Source organism: Chiroxiphia lanceolata, chromosome 3 (genome assembly GCF_009829145.1).
Source record: "Chiroxiphia lanceolata isolate bChiLan1 chromosome 3, bChiLan1.pri, whole genome shotgun sequence".
NCBI classification, from domain to species: domain Eukaryota; kingdom Metazoa; phylum Chordata; class Aves; order Passeriformes; family Pipridae; genus Chiroxiphia; species Chiroxiphia lanceolata.
This window is the reverse complement of record NC_045639.1, coordinates 104374306-104395381: the sequence shown is the minus strand read 5'-3', so window position 1 is coordinate 104395381 and position 21076 is coordinate 104374306. Positions and strand designations below refer to the sequence as shown.

At 36.7% G+C, this 21076-nt stretch overlaps 1 protein-coding gene across 1 annotated transcript in view; it reads left to right on the top strand.

Annotated features, from left to right (window-relative positions):
* The window catches only part of NBAS (NBAS subunit of NRZ tethering complex), a 166612-nt gene that overhangs the window by 71236 nt on the left and 74300 nt on the right, over nt 1-21076 (top strand). The window contains exons 36-40 of the mRNA XM_032681667.1: nt 3125-3292; nt 3895-4008; nt 4253-4376; nt 9160-9236; nt 9744-9881. Of these exons, the coding sequence (XP_032537558.1) occupies nt 3125-3292; nt 3895-4008; nt 4253-4376; nt 9160-9236; nt 9744-9881 (621 nt within the window). The remainder of the gene's footprint in view (nt 1-3124; nt 3293-3894; nt 4009-4252; nt 4377-9159; nt 9237-9743; nt 9882-21076) is intronic.

The window sequence follows — 21076 nt, the reverse complement described above, 5'->3', positions numbered from 1 at the left end:
GGTTTTGCATTTTTCTTAAGTACTAGATCTGGGAAAAGACAGGGTCTTTTAAAACATTTGTGTACATTACATTGGTAGGTCACACACTGTTATCACTGCTGGTTAGAAATGATTAGAGAATCATGGTTATTATCCTTGTGTCCTTTAGCAACTGACCCAAAATGTCTAGTCCTCTTTCAGATCTGCAACTGTTAAGCAGATGTCTTAGTTATTGCTGTATATCTCAGTCATCAAAGCCTGTGTTTCAGCAGCTGCATCAAATGCATTGGTATGCTTAAGGCTGGGTTACTTTCTCAGTTCCAGTGATGTTATGGCCCTAATAAGAGCCTAGACATCCAATGACTCAAGAATTTTAGTGTTATCAACTTGAGCTGAATCTTTTCCATAGACTGTCATTTAGGGTCTGGTTTATTGTTATGAGACTGGTTTGTTAGCTGTAACAGACATTGCCAAAAAAAAAGAAAAAAAAAGATTAAAAATCCCCCAAATAAAACCCTCCAAGGCACAAAACGTAAGTGTAGAATATACATGAATACTTACGCAAAAGAGACTATTTTAAATTCCTGTTTTCCAAGGGAAATACCAAAAAGGGAAAAAGGAAGGCTAGTGCATGGTGTTCTCTTTTATGAACAGACTGTTCCATCTCATTTAATTTCCTACATCATCTTGATGGATGACTTAACACACAAAGTGTATGCAGTGTATGGTTTTTACATGTTTTAATCTTTGCGCCTTGACTAATTGTCATTAAGGACAAAAAAACCCGTGTTGCAGGTGTTCTAGTTTATTACTGTCTGTTCTGTGGCTTATCTAAAAAACAGTTGGCTTTGTTATTTGTCTTTGCATTAGACTGTTTGGAATTGTATATGTGTATGTGTGAACATGGGTGTATGTGTATAAATATTTGGTATCTATATCTGCATATATAGATAAAAATGTTTTAGCTGTTAATGTAGAGTATCTTGATAATTCAGAATTTGTTGGTTATCCTTTTTTACACCAATTTAGATTCATACAAAATTTAAAGCCACTAATTTAGCTGCTACTTAATAAGTTGTTGTTTCTATTATTATTTTGTTTTTAACAACAAGGGCTTACTTTATAAACAATGTCAGGAAGAAATAATAGAAGAAAATAATTTCCCACAAACACCCCTTAAAACCCCCATATATAATTTCCTCCTGAAGGTACAATTAAAGGATACAATTAAAGTTGTTTTCTTTAGATGAGATCTCCAACAATATTTAAGAAATAAATTCTTTTATGAGAGATTGATTCAGTATAGAAGAAAGTTCCAGGTACACATAGGAATGACTTGTCAGAAAATGGAATTCCTGTTTGTGCAGAAAAGACTGTAATTACTTGTGAGAGTTGAAATTCTTTTTAGAAAAAAATCAATAGAGTTTATCTGATAGCAGTAGAGCTATAGAAGCATCCACACCTGCATGCAACTTAAGTCATTAGTTTTCACACTAGTGAAGGAGGTTTATTTAAAAAAAAAAAGTGCTTTGCTAAAATGCAATTGAGAACTTGGGCGGGATTTATTTTTTCTGCTTCTATTTTGATTTGTTTCATTTTTCCTACATGAAGAATCAATTAGGTGTCCTGCAGCATCTACTTGAAAATGGAGGCAGACAGAGAAATTAGCATTCTGTATATAACATTTAAAATAAATTACAAACCCCTTTTTTCCTAAGTACTTAGAGGGGTTTATTTAAAATTCTCCCCGCAGCCCCCAAGCCACCAGATTTTCTGTTGATTTTCATTTTGAGAGCATTAAAAATTCTGATATGTTGTATTTGGCATGTGCTTTCTTCATTTCGTGAAACAAGAGCTGAAATTTCCAGTTTAGCTAGTCAGTTTGTCAGTGATGCATCTGGGAAATACGCAATATAATTTCAGAAAGGATTGGAAAAAAATGCTGAAGGAAAAGGAAGAAGGACTTAAGATGGACCTGCTACTTCAGTGGTCAGCTTAAGGGACTGATTTACTGCACACTACAGTAGAAGGTAGTAAAAACAAGGTTGTCTACACGACATTCTATGTTATTGAAGCTGATATGTTTTGTCACTGAGGTTACGGTGGGATGTATTTGTCTTGAGTATAACTTAGCATCCTTTGGCTCTGATGTCTGAAATTTTGTCTTGAGTTGTAAACTAATACCTCCCATACAGTTAGAATTTTGCTATTTTAATACACTTCAGTGTATGGGAAAATGAACAGTAGAGTTGCTAAGGACAAACGTTGGATATATAGCTGTTAAAGTTTGCTGTATGGAGGAAAATACTTATATTTTCTGTTGCTGAAGACAGTGTGTTTACATTAGTATGCTAATTATTTATTTATGTCTAATACACAAGTGTTGTAAAGCATGCAGTTAACACAAACCTTTGAGAACTGGAACAGCACAGATGTTCTGGGTATTATTTAAAGGCTTTACGTGAGGAAGAGCTTGTATAGAAAGCCCCATTTGTGGAACATCTAGTCTGAAGAATGGACTTTAGCGTGAATTTACTAAGTGAAGGTGTTTGTGCATGTATTGCAGAAGCAATTGCAGTCTTTTATGTTGTCTATATTCAGTACTTTGTGTGCCAACTGCAGAATTTCAGATCTTGATACTTCTTCACTTGGTCTAGAGATGAATATTTACATCTCTATCATTTCCCCTACTGAGAATTCAACTTAATTAATGATACCTCTGTACAAATACAAGATTGTCTCTAGTATCAGCTTTCTTGGATTATTGAAGATTAATTTTAGTATGCTTGATGTCCGCATTTGTAGAGAGACGATTATTTTAATGGAAGCGTTCAACAGTTATGTAGAATATTTCCACTATAAACTGGAATTAAAAACAGCTACTATCTGTGGAAACAAGAGGTTACAACTGAATAAAGGGCAAAATGTTCTGCTGATCCCACTACTTACTTCAGATGGAAACTCCTAAATCGGTTTTGGCTTGTCTTTTGTTTATTTTTGACAGATGCTGCTTAAATTAATGATCATTAAAATATGTTATTGACATTGTGTGTCTGCTCTCTAGTGCATTTATTTTGCTTTATGTCATTAACCTAATTGTAGCAGGAGTCTAACAGTTGCCATTGTGTGTTGGGTATGCTCACAGGATGAAACCCACGTCTCCTCTAGCCAGTCCGCTGATTTGTTGTACTGGACGACATCAAAAACCATGGAGGTGTTGTCTAACACAACTATGACTACCAAAGCCGTGCTGCATGCTGTCAGTGATGGGCAGTGGTGGAAGAGATCATTAACTTACCTGCGACCATTGCATGTAAGGGACTGCTGATGTGCTCCAGATGTGTACATGTTTGCTGATATGTTAGTATAAAAACTAAACTCCTTTGTAGATATCTGATAACTGAAAACCTCAATCAGTAAATGAAATAGAGACATCAAAAGATTGCTTGCAAGCAAATCCCAATGAAAAAAGGTGTCTAAAGATGTTTTTTTTTCCATGTGTTCTAATAGGTTTTCTCCTGTTTTCTTACTGTAGTGTAAGAAGGCATAGATGAAATTTGGCAGAAGTTCAGAACTTTGGGGTACAAAGCACAGTTAAACCTACTCTTTAAATACTGTAATCTTATACTCAAAAACTGTTCCTTTTCAGTTTCCCTTTTCTACCTTCTCCATTTCAGTGAGTTTTCTGTAATGTTTGTGATACTAGTTTTTCTGGTACTATCGAGCATGGTTCTTTTTCGTTTTTTAAGGATACTGAACCTCATTCAGCATTGGTTTATGTAAGATGACTCCTGTCTTGCTCCCTGCTGAATTCAGTGATACTTTCATTTACAGTTGTTTCCCTTCTAAACAGTGGTTACAGAATTTTTTATAAGCTTTTTTACAGTTAGGATCAACTATACTTACTTTTCCCAGAGTCAAGAATTTGGAGATGTATTGAAGAGTGGGCCTGGAGAAAATGCTATGGTGGAAAAACAAGGCTGTCATCCATTTTATGAGTCTCTAATTCGTGATCCATATGTTGCAGAAGTAAGTTGCAATTACAGAGCTCTAAAGTGTTAATTTTTTGTTGAGATCTTATAATGAATTAAAAATGCGGATTTTTGATTATTTGTGTGACTTGAAATTTTGTGCAAAGGTAGGAAAAAAAATCCAGAATTAAACAAAGGAAAACATATGCAGGAACTGAGATAGAGAATTGCATCTGATGCAAGTGATCTAAATATAAATGTAGAGTGTAGCACACATGCCAGTTACCTTCTTTTACTTCTAGTCTGAAATCAGCTATGGCACATACCAGAACGATTCTTTGGAAAGCTTTGCTGAAGTGTTACTGAGAACAGAGAAACTGACAGAGACAAAGAGCGAAGGAAAAGACCTACTTCCAACTACAGAAGGTATGGGAATATGTATATTCACTCCTGTATTTACTATATATTGTAAATACAGAAGTATCTGTGGATGGGTTTAAGTATGGAGAATTGCATGCAATGATCTAAAGTATTGTCTGGTTATTTTGTATAAATTGTGATGTAGTTCAACATCTCTCGTTGGTAAGAAGTCTTTAGAAGTAGCTGCAGAGCTTTCGAGAGAATTGGTATATTTAAGAGGAGTAGCTTAGTAAAGATTAGAAGTCTGAAATTTCTCTTTAAATAAGCAGAGAGCATTATTTGAGGGTTGGCAAAGATATGAACATCGTGGGAGAGATCGTTGAAGATTTCCTGAATATGATTGTGTACAGGTATTTAAATGGAAGTTTGCAACCCAGGGTTAGTTATTTGTATGTATGCCTGTGTATTCAGTTGGTCAGATTCTGTGTGATTGTGTACACAACTTTCGGTATTGCAGGGTCATTATAGTATTTTATTTGCTAATTATTGTTTAACTGCAACTTCTGGAATCATCAGAACTTTTTATCTCCTGAAATGTCTGCAGTTTTAGGTTATAGTTAATAAGTTGTTAACTGAAACAGTTTTACTTTTTTAAAAAAAAACAAACCACACAAAACCACCTGTGGTTGTTTGTCTTTCCTATTGGATGTCTCCTGCTGGTTTAAGAAATGAACTGTTTAAATATTTAGATGCTCTTACTGTCTTTGAAGGAAGATATCGGTATTATATTTGACTCTGTGGTAAATGCTACCATGGAAAATGATTATATTAAATCACTTGCTATATGAGGAAAGTTTTAAGTGAGATCTTTATAAACCACACACTTATTTCAACTGTTTAGTAAAAACCAGGATGTTTGTCTTACAACTATATGACCATGAGTTCAGCTCACTTGGTTAAAGCATGGTGCTTATAACATCAAAGTTTTGGATTTGATCTTTGTATGGGCCGTTGACTTAAGAGTTGGACTTGATGATCCTTGTGGGTCCCTTCCAACTCCGAGTGTTCTGTGAAATTTGTGAAATGTGATTCAGTAGTTTGAGATATGTGATATTTCTTCCGATAACCTGTATAGTTCTAATAAAACAACACTGTGAATTAAAAAAGGTTAGCAACAGCTTTGTATGATGGAGATGTATGCATATTTTGTTCCTTTTGTGCTCTCTTAATGCAAAAATCCTTTTAACTCAGTACTTATGATCTCAGTTTTTGCATGCTGATAGGCTTTTAGCTTTGATTCCTGTGTCTTAAAGGAGGAGGAGGCAAGGATTAAAAAGTATTCATTGCTTTCCTAGGGAAAATTATTTAATTGGTAGATCTTTGGTAATACTTCCTGCTCTAACTTGAGTAATTGGAACTGGTTGTTTACAATTCAGTGGCTGCCTTTGAGATGGAAATCTCAATGTTGGGGACTTTCTACTGAAGAAGAAAAGAAATTTTAGATTCTCACTTCAGTTTTTGAGCTTCTGTGTTCTTCCTCTTAAGTGTGCAGCCTGATGTTTTTACCATTTTAATACTTTTATCCTCTTCCACCACTTCTTATAATCAATCTGAATTACACTTAGAAGTCCCTCCATCTGTGCTATGGAACAGAGTTCTGTGTTTTTCTCAGGAAAGCTGTTTTTATTCTATACCCAGCAATCCTACTGTATGATAGTCAGTAAGCAGTTTTGTTACACTTTAACATAAGTGTAACATAGCTTTCTCTAGGTAAAGGGATTAGTAATTTGCTATTTGTAATGTTTTTGGCTCTGGATTAGTGGCATTTGATCTTACCTCTTCCCCATTCTTAAAGCTTTATCAATTCTCATGAAAGTCCTAATGGTGAGTTAACACTTACAGGATTGTGGAGCTTGAAAATGTGCGTATTAATAGAATACAGCTAAAATTTTAAATTGAAAAAGCACACAAATATGAATCTCATTTATTATTCAGCAGTTTTCTTGTTTTCAGGTTTACTGTATGGTTTTTATGAATGCTAATAATGAGGTGTTAGCTACTATACTAGTAACTAATGAACATAGCAGATTTCAGTTGATTTTGCTGACAAGTAGATAGATTAGGTACAAAACTCAAAGTAAACAAACCCAAGAAAGTTGGTCATGCCTGTTAATCCTCAGGAGTTTTAGAACAAATAATAGCTTAATGTTTTCCATGATTTTGTAATTGCTTGTGGATACGGCTGTTTAACTGTCATATATACTTTTAAATTTAGTGAGATTTTTTCATGTGCTAAATGAACAATTGAAGACTTGAAGCCGTTTTTACATTTTTTTGCAGGGAAAAAAACCAAGAATGTGGGAAGTGAGTTGAAACCTCCTAGGTATTAATAAATTCCAATTTTCACAAATAAACCATTTTATTCTTACATTACCGTTCAAGCAGGCTTGTGGCATAAAGACCTGCTCAGGAAATAAAAGTTATTCATAGAATCTAGAATGTTTTGTGTCTTGCTAAGAAAGTACTGTTTGTGGGACAGCAGCCTTGCTTGTCACTGCCTACCCTCCCTGGTTTGCCAACCCTGTAATGTCTGATCTCTCTGGCAAATTTCAAATTTGACAGTGGTCACTAAGTTACTGTAAAATTTGTGAATGTGTAGGAGACGACAGAGTGGCATCCTGCTAATGTCTGGAGCCTGTGATTTGAGCTCAGCTCTGTTAGGCATCAGAGGATTCCTGTAGGGCTTCACTAGAGGATGTTGGCTGTATGTAATTAGTCTTTCTGTATACATGTCTGTTTGTGTGTGTGTAAAGTGGATGCATGAACACATACGATGACCACACAAATGCTCACAGAAAATTTGTGTTAATTGAATCATTACAGGAGATGTTTTGTTTTATTTTCTCAGAAGGTACGACAATGGAAGCAGGTCTTTCTTCTTAAGTACATTCTGTCAGCTGGGATGCCATTGAGTTGGGCTTCATGCAAGAGTATGAATAAAATCATATTGTTTTCTGGCCCTGTGTTGGTGCTGTGCTCTTTTTCATGATTGGTATCTGAATGGTGAAGATCCATTTTTGCTAGTGTGGCAGTTGTCATGTTGGGGATGTTAAGTTGGAAGAGAACCCACAATTTATTGTGTATTTGCAAGGCTTTGCAACCATTAATTTTCCAGAGAAAGGGTAAAGGGGCAGTGCTGAAATGCTTCTTTGCTTTCTCCTTTTTTTTTTTTTTTTTTTTTTGTGTTTTAACTAGAGGTGGTTGTGAGAATACATAAAGTAACTTTGTTTGTGCCTAGAGGAGGAACTACCAATTTTGCAAGGTAATCTGTCAAGATTCTAATATTAGATATTTCTAGAGTCTTACTGTCTTTGCTTGGACAGCATACAGGTTATTTGGAGTGCAGCAGAAACGATCGGTCAGCAGCAAGAAGCTGTTTGAAGCACAGTAAAAGCTATTAGCAGCACAGAGCAAAGGTGCTGTTGGACAGGCTTGTGTTTGCAGTAACTGTGACCTATGGCTGTGTAGGCAGCCTCTGTGGTGACTTGTCACATAGAAATTTAGGGTTTGTAGATGGCCAAGGGCCAGCATGTAAATCCGCTTCAGGCTGATGGCAAATTAATGATAATCTGAAAATTGTAATTGGTCATTCAAGCCTTTTATAAATCATTCTTCGGAACAAAGAATTCACTGGGGGACTGTGTGTGCAGAGTAATCAGGTTCCTTGCCAGCACGCCCTGCAGAGCAGTTTGTGTAATATGGGAATACAGATGTTTGAGACTTCCTTGAAATAAACAAAGTTGGAAGATAGCTTCTACCTAATGGAATAATATTGATATTAATAATATTAGTAATAATATCCTCGATAAAAAAGTAAACCATAATTGTATTTTTTGGTGTACTTACATTTTCCTATGCAATTTCTTGTCCAAGTTTCATAAGATTTTTGAAGTTGTCCCTGGAAATAATAATTTGTATTCTCTACCCCTAATATTAAGTGCATTACAACAATCATTAGTCTGTAATTGTTTGTTGGAACTTTCATAGCAACCACAGTGATGCTTGATTTTAGCACAGAAGAAAACTGCATGAAGGAGAAATCCTGTTACTAATTAAACAACCTTGGGTGCTTATATTATGACTGCGTATTGGTTCTCCAGTTTGTGTAATTTGTAAAGTACAGTGGGTTTTTTAAATGAAAAAATTCCAAGTTTGGTATCTATAATGTAGGAAAAGCAGATAATTTCTGTGTCAGTTTTACCAGAAGTATATGTTTTTATAATCAGAGTACTTGGTGCATTGATTTCAACTCTGGTAGTGCTGATATTTGTGTTTGCAGTATGTGGCAGGACTTGTTTTTGGTGTTTCTTATGACTCTTTGCAGCTTTTAAAAATTATTTTAATTTTTAATTGAGGCAGAAGTTTTTAATATGGTTTGTCACGTTCAGTGATGAGTGAATTAGAGCTAAGGCTTGAAGAAAAGACATTTTGTACCATTCCTGAGATCGATATCTTGGAACTCTTACAACATTACATTAGTGCCTTGATTTTACAAGAGAAAGATTTACTTGTAAATCACTACAGGTGGCTTTGTTTAGCATCTCTTACTCCATAGTCTCATTCTTGTTTGGTTAATGCATCAAACACTTTGCCTGGAAGTTAAGGTAAAACCGTGCTTGAGTTTAATGACATATTATCTGTTTCTGGATTGTGCTGATAAGTGTTTAATTGAGTACATCCAGAGTGCTTCAAGCTAGTGTCTAATAAAATACAGTTGCACTGAAAACATTTCATTTGCTAACTGTCAAGGCTAGATGGGTCACTAATCCAAGCTTTGTTTCTGCTCCAGTTCTGCTCCAGCTGGCAAGTGATGCTTTACCAAATGATGCAGCCTTGTCTCTTGCCTATCTACTTGCACTGCCACAGGTATGTTGATAGTGAAAGACTATTCATAGCATTTCAAAGTTCCGTAATAAAATTTCGTTTCCTTTGGGTTTTAAAATCTGAAAATTTGAATACACAATTTTAGAGATTTGGCTGGTGCATTTAAAGGAAATTGAGCAAATGCCAGTGGACTGGCTAATGAGCAGGCCACTGGTGAAAAGACACATTTTCTTAATTAAAATAGAAGTTGGACCCAACTGACTGACAATTATAAAGTAACTCAGAAATATGGATAATAACCTTGTGGTAAAGAAGCAGCAAAACTGTAGTTATAAAATCATTTTTGTTAGGTGTTTGTGCAAGGGGGAAGAAAAACACCATAATGTAGAATTATCTTTGTGTGTGGAGGTTACTGATTTACTTCTGTGCCAGAAAAACACAGTCAGAACTATTTCTAAATCACAGCAAGTAGCTTTTTAGGAAGTTTGTGCGCTTAATGTTGTATGCTTGCTAATTCTTTCATCTAAATTAATGCTCTCTTTCTTCTAGGTGGTAGATGCCAACAAATTCTTTGAAAAGCAATTACATTCTGCGTTCTCTCTCCAGCTGGCAAGTTATTACTATAGCCTGCAGATCTATGCTTGTTTGACACCATGTTTCAAGGACAAATGCCACCCTCTCTACAGGGTTAGTACTCTTTCTTTTTAAAACCACATTCATTAATGTGCAGCATAAAAGCTATTCTAAAAAGCCAGTACATGAGTTAAGCCTGTTAAGGAGCTGATCTGACTTATGCTGTGAGCAGCCTGTTACGTTATGCATAATTATTCTTCTACAGTGCTGTAAACAGACAAGTACTTCACAATTTGTGGAAGAGTTTTTGAAGCACAATATCAAGTGTCATTTTTAGGTAATAGCACTATCAGTCTTCAAAGTAGCTTATAAACACTGAGCAATAAGGAGTATAGTTTATGCTGTCATCTTGCAATACTGTATGCAATGCGATAAAATACTTCCTAGTGAAAGGGAAGAGTCCATTTCAACAAGAGCAGTGCTATTCAGAGAGTTTCCATAGCCTTCCCTGAGGTGTGTTGGTTTGTATTTCAGTTTACGTGCGGTGTTTTGAAAATTCATCCTCATTCACTGATGATTTTTTCTGTTTCCTTTGACAAGTTTCTCATTTTGAAATGGCACAGCTTTGCTCCTTATCCATTGCCTGTGATTAAAGCAGTTACATGGTAAACTCCAAACTAAATTGAAGAGGTAACGTACAACATTTCAGTAAGGCATGAATTGCCATTCTTCCTAAGATACCTGTGTAAAAGTTCTTCTTTGCCACTCCAGGAGAGCCTTTGTGAAGTTACACCAGTTCTTTCCTCCTGTGCAGAAGCTCTCTTAACTGGTTGGTTTTCAGCCTAGCTTTGAATTACAGCTAAAAGAACACTTCTGGTCACAAGTTTTCTGAAAAGAAAGACCAGTAATCACCACTGTGGCATGGGAGGAGATTTTTTTCCATGTTCAGAATGACTCCTGATTTACAGTGGAAAGCCTGTTTTGATATTTACCCAATTCTGCAGTTGGGAAGCCTTTCATGTTCCTGCTGAGATTTGCATTTTACTGTCTTCTATTTAGAAGCTAAAGGAAAATGTAGCCTACAACTGGAAACTGTGGTGCTTGCAAAATATGTTGGTTGTGAGGAATTCATGTTTGTTAAAAAACTTCCTTTGAGCTTATAGGTCTATCTGCTGCAAGACAGCTTTGATGAAAAAAAGATTTGGTTTGGGGTTTTTTTGTTAGTTTAGCTTTTTTAAACAGTCCTATTTTCTAGGAAGCGGTATGAAGACTTTGAAAAGTGTAAGTCGTAAGAATGAGGACAGAAATGTTGGATTGAACTATTTGTGCTCCCATTGCTGTTTAATAAGCAAAGTCCTGTCAGTGGCACCATGTAGTTGATCTCTTTCTGATGTCATCTTTGACTTAATCTTTTGTTCCATCTTGGTAAAATACTGATAGTGATAAATAGTGGATTCCAGGTTGCTTGCTAAAAACAATATATTCTCTGTGTAAGCTGCTCTTAAACAGTAGTTTTTGAAAATATGAGAAGATTCTGAGGGAACAGCAGAAGAAGAAAAAGGGAAAAAAAACCACAAAACCAGTATTGGATGTCCAGTAAGAAGAAAATGACATAGACAAATTACCTTCATTGTTACTAATTCCAGGGGTATCAAGTGAAAGAATGTCCCTGAAGCAGAAAACAAGAAGTAGAAACAGACACTTTTCACCAATATAAACACACTTTTTTTCGTCAATTAAAAAAACAACCAACTGAAAAAAAACCCCAAACAAAAAACCCGTACCCGAACTCCAGACTTAAATACTTGGTTTATACTGCAGAATGGTCATTTGGTTAAATTTACACCTTAGATGCTGGTAATAAGGAATGGCTCCACTTGCAAGTTGGTTTCACCAGTTGCTATCCATGGGAATAGACTTAGCTATATTTTTTATTTTTGTGTTTCCTAATCTGTGGGAGGAAAAAAAAATTGATCTCAAACTTCTATGAAGATGTTACAGTCAGTTGTAGATGTCATTCCATAGAAGATTGTCTTCCAACTCATGTCACTGGTGTCTTGCATCACCTTTATCTTCTGTCTGCCAAAGCAGAAGTGTGTCCCTACATCCTTTAAGTGCCTAAGTCAAAGCTATGCATTACTCTTAGAAGATCGCTGAGTGCATTCTTGTGGTTGAAGGTGTTTTCCCCTGTTCTAAATCTTTACATAGTCAGTGAAGATGTAAATCTGGCATTTCAACCACATGCTTGGAAGGTGAATCCTCAAGATCATAGAGCACATACTTCTGTCTAACAGCACCTAAGTCACAGTAGGTGTGATTTCTCTAGTCCGTTTAATCAAGTAGCCTATCAGGAGACTCTAACTGAATTTATAAGAAACTGCATAGAAGTGTAGAAAAGCCCCCACTTCGCGTGTTTCTCATTTTAAAATGACATTATTTGGAAATAGTAAATGCGTAGCTCTGGCATAATGGGAAAAATGTCACAATGGAAATGACAGAGGATATTGTTCTAAGGATAGTGGGGAGTATGGGGAGAGTTCCTCTTCCATTGACTAGGACAGACTTCTAAGACTTGATAGTTAGTCAAGAAAGATATTTTGAAGGAGTCATTGGGTCTGTTGCATGGAGGCTTGATTTTGTTGTTGTTGTTGTTTTAATTGTGACATGAAATACTGACAGCTAATATCTGCACATCAAACTAGAATCATAAATTGCCAGAAATTCTCATTACCTTTCTTAGTACTGTTGATGTCCAAAAGGAAATCAGTTTGATAATTTCAGTTTCTGATGAAGTTATTACTTTGCTTTAAGAACAAACAAAGGGATTTGGGTGTAAAGTATTGCTTTAATTTTGTGCCCAAGACAATTTTGAATTTTAGTTGTTATAATAATATGAACATAACAGCCATAGTTTAGGGCATCTGAGCTATACTGCTTTTTTATCCTGAGGAATATTTTAAAAGAGCTCTCCAGCCAAATAAAGCCACAGATAAAGGTCTGTAAGAATACTGCCAAAAAGAAGAAGAGAAAAAAATTTCCAGAAATGGACTGTCTATGGAATGTATTTGTGTGAGAAGACTCGTTGCCCCTTGAGATGCTGTATTTATTTTTGTTTTAGGTCTGTACTGGCTGAGCAGGGATGGGATTAACTTTCTTCATTGAAGCTGTACTTTGCCTTTGTGGCTAGAAGTGTTGATAACACTCTTGTGTTTTGGCTGTTGCTTGCTTACACAGCATCAAGGCTGTTGCCCCACTGCCACTCTGCTCACTAATTCTCAGTCTTGATTAAAAGCTGTATAGCTGAGGAAGAAATTTGCTGGATAATTCATGTTATTAACAGCTTATCTCCTCATTTGTCCTATCCTGGTGATCCGATAATGGACCAGAATAAATTGTTTACTCTAGAAAGGAGTGAAAAAGTTTAATTATCCTGAAGTTAATTAATATGTTGCTGTCCTCATGCTAATAACCTGTTGCTGAGGTCTTTCTGTAGTTTTGGAGAGGATTATTTTACTGACCTCATCTGGGGGGCAAGCTTTCCTTGGAGCATCAAACAACAGTTCTGACAAATACTGCTAAGTTATAGAGGGGGATGGGAATTTTGCAGTTAGTAGCAGATGTGGAAAGTTGCTGTTAGCAGAAAATTCTTACTTTTTTATTTTATTTCCTTACATGTTCCTTGTAATTCAAGAAAGTGAATTTGATTCCTGTCCTTTTGTGCATTGAGCTGGCAATATGTTGAAATGGTAAGCTCAGAGAGTCTCCTTAGTGATGCTTTTGTTGCAGTCTGGAGTTGGTGAAGAAACTGGGAGTTCAGTTCCACAGAGTTAAGTAGCCTGATATAGCTGGCTTTTTAGCCACTGCGTGACTGGGTACATTTATACAGTGAACTTGAGCTCTGTGCACTTTACCTGCTTCCCTTTTCTGTTGCTTGCTGCTTTGGGAAGCATCTATCAACCTCTCTAAGAGGCAGAATTAGGTCAAAGGAAGAGTGCTTTGAACTTGGGACTGAATCTGTTGATCTTACGGGACTTCATTCTGCAGGCTTGACCTGGCTCCCAAGATGGTTCTCTTGGTTGATCTAAGGTTACAAATACAGTTCTGTTACTCCAGAGCAGCAAAGCTCCCAGCTATGGTCCATATGCTACAGCTTTAGGTAATACTCTGAATATAGGATGTTGAAAATAAAGACTTAATTTGAAATGGAAATTAGTAGTGTATAGAAGGCTGTATGCAGGAAGAGGGAGAGAGGCATATCTGATGGGCTAACAGATGCATTAACCATATTTTATAATTTCTAATGGCTTTAACCTGATTACATGGCACTGTAGCACAGCTAGAAGTGTATACACATGAGGTAATCTCTCATTGGAAATTGAATGCTCATTAAATGGTTGTGTATTGGCTTGGGTTTAATGATATTATCCTATCACATTGCTAAATTATGAACTTAGCCTACTAGAAATAGTATATACATTTTTAATCTTAAATTGGATTTGTGTGCATGATGTTTTACTGGAGTTTATTACCACCAACGTGCAAAACTGACAAACTGTGTCAGGCAGACTTGTTTCATTCTGTCTGGACATTCAGCTTTTCATCCATGAATGCAATGGGTAGCACTAAGTCTGTTGTAGATGGTAAAATGGTAGTGCACTTTATTGTTGGCCTATGATGGACTTAAAACTTGACCTTTACTTTTACTGCTATTTTAAGTCCTAATTCAAGCCCTTGTCTACTCTTTGGCCCCTCTTTCTGTTTGGTTAGTGATGCTGAAAACTAGCAAGTTTCCTTTGGCAGTGTAACTTCTCCCTGTTGCTTCAGTGTTTGAATTTTCTGTTGTATGTTCTGCATCAAGTTCAAGTTTCTGTGCTGGTCTTTAGGTTGCTCCACTTCCTTTTCACGATGCTCTTTATGCCTAATACTTCTTATTGCTTTATGTACCGTGCTGCTTGCTTATACATATTCAGGTACTATTACTCATTAATACTTGGAGAGTGAATCTGTTTCATTTGGTGTATGCTTCTGTTTCCAGGTCCAGTGCATACCTGATAGTTCCAAAACCAAAACTGGGATAAATTAGTGTATAACTCCTTGAATCTATGCTGCACTATTCTCTCTCTCATTGGTCTTCCTTCGTGTGTGTGGAGTCTGTGACAGAGAGGAGAATCAGAGAAAAGGAAGGCAGTGGCAGAAGGAACCATGAACGAGCCATTAACTGGCAGACAAAGAACTGATCTTGGGAGATCTCTTTTTAAAAAAAGAGAAAGAAAAAAAAGATAGGCCAAAATATTTATTGATGATTTATTGGTCATCTTTTCTTCAGGTCATCAGTAAGGGATTCTGAATAAAAATCTACCCCTCGAGGACTTGCTGCTGGCTCTCTCCTATCTGAAACATGGTCTCTAAGCTTTTACTTCTCTTATCACTGGATTTCAGTTCTTCCAATCTATTGGCAACCTAAGTTTCCAGACTGGACTTTGGTAGGGAAACTTGTGAAAGTATTTGAAAAGATCTGTGTATATTTTGTCACAGGATTCCTTTTGTCCATGTGCTCTTTGATACCCTCATAGCCCTGCAGCAAGTGAACAAAGTGGATTTTCCTTTATAGAGGCCATGCTGACTCTTTCCCACCAATCTCTTAATGATCAGTGGTCTTACAATTTGTTATATAGTCTACTATCTTGACAGGGGTGGACATTTGACTTGCTGATCTGTCATCCCTATGAGAATTCCTTTTACATCCTATCTTTTCAGATGAGACTGGCACTCTGGCACATTATTTTTTTATAATGTTCGTTGTTGCACCTTCACTTGCCATTTAACAGAATTTCACATTTGTTTTCCTTGAGAACTGAAGGGTGAATGCCATCTGATTGTGATGGTGTACAAGTGTATAGCTGACACTTTCCAGATTCTTCTAACTCATCTGGATCATATTGAGCTCTCTACCCCCCACACTTTCAGTGGTCAGGGCTGGCACAAAGATCTCATGATTTACACCGTTATGTAAATCAGTTACCCATCAGTGCTCCTTCCACACCTTTTCACCAAGTGATCCTACCACTTCTCTAGCTGGCTTTCTGATTTTGAGTGACTTTCCAGAACTTTTCTGCTATCAACTTTACCGTTCTTTATAAGTCACTTTCCAGACTCTTTTTAGCACTCTTAGTTTCCTCTGTAGCATGTCACATTTTGTGAGTTTTACTCATTGATTTGCTTATTGCTCAGTGATATCTCAACACATAATCACACATCTTTTAAATGAGAATGACTAAGCTATTAAAAAATGGAGAACTGACTAAACTGCTATGTCCAAAAACTTAAAGCTCAAATGAGCTCTCCTGAAGTAGCAGTTGTGGTGGTTAGTTTTGAACACCTTCTGGTATGATCCCTGAAGTACTTACTAATCCATCAGTTAGGAACATTACAACCAGATTGTCTCAACTAGATTCCTTTGGTTGAGATGTGTTTGCTGTGGGTAAGGTAATGTTTCACAGATTCTCATCTTCCTTTGTTAAACACAAAAGATGACAAAATACTGCCATTCTTAGTTAGGACCAAATAATATTTAGGTGACTCAGAAAAGATCTGTTGTTAAATAGTTGTTTGCTACTACCTCCCAGCCCATTTCATTTCTTCAAGGTAAAGTGTGCTTATGAAAAGTGATCTTCAAGTGTTGCTTATTTCTGTTTCTCAAGGGTTATATGAACCATTCTGTTAAATCTTACTTCTGGAAACAGAGTATTGTTGTTCTTTAGTCAGCTGTTTAGAAATATTCTTTTAGAAAAGAGGATCTTCAAACCAGCCTTGCATATGAGCAGAGGGTTGAAGTCTAGCTTGCCTGTGTTCCTCTGGAGATACATTTGTGGCTTTCTTGCAAGGAGGTGGTTGGGATAAGTACTAATCCTTTCCTTCTCTCAAAGCGTTTTGTTCTCTGGGAAACAGTACAAAGGTGAGCAGCAGCTTTTTGAAGCAGTCTTACCGTAGTCAAGTGGCTTTATCTTCACTTTTACATTTGTTTTCCAAGCTTCTATAACTGCCTTCTCTTTGCAAGCAGTCTGATTGAAATTTTCTAGTCATCTTAGAGCAAAAAAACCCATTTTAACAAAATTTTATTCATCTGAGTTGGCAATATAGGTAACTTTTCAGACAGTGCTGAATTTCCATTGAGTGAGAGAGTAGGCTTCTCCATCTCTGTTTTTCAGTGGTTTGGCTGGTTTGATGGTGGGCTTTTTTGGTTTGTTGGGTTGTTTTTGTTTGTTTGTTTTTTCATCTTGGAGGATTGAGGCTAAATCTAGACTGGCCTTTATATTTAGCTGACAAAGCTATTCATGAAAATGTACATCACAATAAGAGAAGGTTGTCATGGAGAAGTCTGTACTTCTAATCAGAAGTGCTAGCAGTCCCTGGATTAGGATGAAAAAATATCTAACTTCTCATATTTTAATAGCTGTCAGGAAAGAGTAAATGAAGTGTTTTGTAGCTTGTGGAGTATATAGTTTTCAAATTGTAAATTAGTAAGACACAGAAAGTATTTGCACATATCCTAGTCAAGTAACTGTGCAAATTAAAAGGATACGATATTGCACTTAAATTAAAACTGTATCATATTGCAGTCAAGTTTTACAAGTAGGACTGTGTGCTTATCCCAGAGTCTGTATATGACTACAACTACTGCCATATAGGTCGAGATTAAAGACATTCTAAAAGAATAGACAATAACATAATTTATTCAAAAAGAAAGCACTTTTCTCCTTTTTTTTGAAGAGAAAAGGGAGATAGACAAAAGGTTAGGATAATTATCTAAAGGGTAACATTATTTACTGAGAATAATGATGACTGCAAATGGGAAATGAATCATATAATATGAATTTAGTAGGCACTTCACTCAAAACCATGTAGTAATTGTCTATTTTCGGAGGTGTTCTTTTGGTTCACACTTCAACCTTTTATATATCATGTGTTATTTCCACTAAAACAGCTGTCAGGTGAAATGATGAGATGAGATTTTTCTGTGTAAACCTGACTTATCAATGTCTTACTCAATAAGAGAGAGTCAGTAAGAGAACACAAGGTAGAAAATAAATTATGAAAACATCTTCTCTTGGGACAAATTATTCCTCACTTATTGCAATAGCTGTTGGAAATCAAAGCAAAAAAGTCTTTCTCTGAGGAGAAATTCAACATGAGCCAACAATGTGAACTCACAGCCCATAAAGCCAACTGTATCCTGGGCTGCGTCCAAAGCATCGTGACCAGCAGGTCAAGGGAGGGAATTCTGCCCCTCTGCTGTGGTGAGACCCCACCTGTAGTACTGCAACCAGGTCTGGAGTCTATAACCTAAAAAAAGATATAGACCTGTTTGAGTGAGTCCAGAGGAGGCTACAGAGATGATCACCTCTCCTACAAGAAAAGAATTGAGTTTGTTTAGCCTGGAGAAGAGAAGGCTCTGGGGAGACCTTATAGCACCTCCCAGTACCTAAAGAGGCTACAAGAGAGCTGGAGAGAGACTTTTTGCAAGGACATGTGGGGACAAGACAAGGGAGAATGGCTTTAAATGGAAAGAGTGTAGGTTTAGATTAAATATTAGGAAGAAATTCTTCACTGTGAGGTGCTGAGACACTGGCACAGGTTGCCCAGAAAAGCTGTGGCTGCCCCATCCCTGGAAGTGTTCAAGGCCAGGTTGGGAGGGACTTTGAGCAGAAGGTGGCCCTACCCATGGCAGGAGTGTTGGAACTAGATGGTCGTTAAGGTTCCTTCCAACTCAGACCATTCAATGATTTTATAAAAACAGAACATTAGAACAATTTGTTCAGCTCTTCAAACACAAGTCGTTTAACATAACTGTAGAAACAACTGCCTGGATAACTTTTCCAATTACTTTTATGTTATATTACTGAACAGCAGCCTTTTGCCTTATTTTTTGATTCCTGCAGCAGTGCAGTGTTCCAGGAGTGTTTATTTTATGCAAGTCACTCATCTACAATGAAATCTTAAAATATTGTTTCAGTGTTTGGGAAAAAAAGAGAAATATGGATGAAATTCGTGGTGAAGATGGGAAGAGAAGCTAGGGAATTGAAATCCACAGCTGCATTCCTGGATCTGCATAATCCAGATATACATTTTTTAGTAGAGTAGGAAACTGCTTGTTTGCATCACTCGTGTGATCACATACTGTGGCAAGAAGCATTTTTTAAGAGTGCGGACAGGCTTTAAAATCATTATACTTAAATATACCTGAGGCTTTAGAGTATGTTACAAAAACTTCTGATAGATGATTAAAAATCTGAAACAGAATATTGTTTTAATATCTGAATGTGTATGACCTATAGGTTTAATAATAGAGAATTTATTACTTAACTCCTCTCTACTTCATTTTTTAAGTAAGTTTGTACAATTTTAGTCTGATTTATCTTTTAGGTTATAAAAGGTATTCTAGTAGGTATTCTTACACGTTGACCTGGTGTGGTTTCACTTGTGGGTGAAAGCTGCCGCTTCCTGTATCCACTTCAAAAATGATTGTAAAAGCTGACCCTGAACAAACCTGTGTTGTCACTCAACAATATATGTAGCTGGAGCAGTGGAAGGACAAAGTGTTGAGGTATCCTTGCACTTGAGTGATGTGACAGTACAGGTTTTATTTCTGAGATGTCCTGGTCTTCCATCTTGGCCCTACACTTGCTTTTTTTCTTTGAGCAGATCAGACGTGAGACAGCTGAGATCTGAAAGGTTGGCCACCCCACATCATATGGTGCAGTATCCAAGTTAATGTACTCTTGACTCACAGCATGGCAACAGTCTCAGTTAAAGACAAGTGTCATTATTTTAATTAATGAAAAACTGTCCTGTGGAGAGATGGTGTTTACTTCTCAAGTGAACAGGCACATTCAGGATTTTACTTCTTTAGTGAACTGTTTCTTTCCTGTAATTTTTTTCCCCTCCAGTATGTGAGGAAAAGTATCACCTATATGTGCTTCACTTCATTCTTCTTTTCCTGCCTTCCCCTCCATCAAATTTGTAGCACATTGAATCTCTTGCTACACGGATTGTGGTAGTTGCTGCAAGGATTAGGGAGAGCTCTCCTTTCTGAAATAGAAGTGCTTTCTAGAGGTGTGGTTTGGTTCCCTTAGCAGCACTGGCGATGGGCAGCAACTAAAGGCAAGGCCATGGGCATAATACAAGTGTGTCTGCAGCAGGAATGTTACACCCTGCTCCATGTTCTCCCTTGGGCATGTGCTGTCATCTAGTTTTGCTAACCATGAGGGTTTTGCTTGGTGTATGTGTCTCCCTCTCTGGCACAATCTCTTTCTAGGATCACTTAAAATGGTGTAGAACAAGTGTGGTGTTACAAGGATCTAGACCCAAGGGAACATGCCCTCTGCTCTCTCCTTCATATTTCTGTGACTCACCACAGTTGTGGCTTTTGACCATTGCCAAAAAATCACAGTTCAAAGGTGATGGAAATGTTTTGCAACTTCAGTCCAGAAAGGTCCACAAAGTCAGTAATGTATTTGGGAGGATTATGAGCGGATTAGCCTCTGATGATCTAAGCAGTTTTTCTCATCAGTTTTTCTGATCATTTGCAGTCTCTAGATCATTTACATTAAAAACAAAATCAAAAGAATAATATTTCTTTTAGAACAATTGGAAAGGTTGTCAGTCTTAAAAGGAGAAAACAAGCTAAATAGCCTTACAGTGACCTAGTATCTCCATGATGTCTTTTTAATATTTATCTCTCTTACCGTAGTTGTAAAATTATTGCCAATTCCTGAGTAGGAGAGTAATAGGAGAAAAGCTCATACTTTTTTTATTTGTTTATTTGTTCCTGGTATGTATGGCTGAATTAAGTCTTTTAGAGAGATTTGAAAGAAAAAAAATCAGCAACTTGCCAGGAAAAAAAATCCTGGCAAGATTAATTTAGGCATCAGGGTGAAGAAATTACAAGATCAAACCCTCCTATCTCTTTTTAAAACCAAGGGGTTTTTTATAATGTCACAGTGACAGATTTTGATGGGCTTCACAGGTGGTGTCACTCCCAGAGGGTGGTCAAAAAGAAATAACTGCTTTAAAACGTCTACTCAGGTCAGCCTTGTTCCCCAGCTGAGGCTTACTGCTAATGGCTGGTGGTGCAGTAGGGATAGTAATTTGTACTGATCTGTGATGAGTAAATCATGTCTAATAGCATGAAATTAAATTAACTTTATGCTTAACTTTATGTTTTTTCTATTCTGTCCAACTTTTATTTTTTCCTTAATTCTCAAGCAAGGCCTCTGTCAGCACAAATACAGTGTTAGCCCAATAAGTGA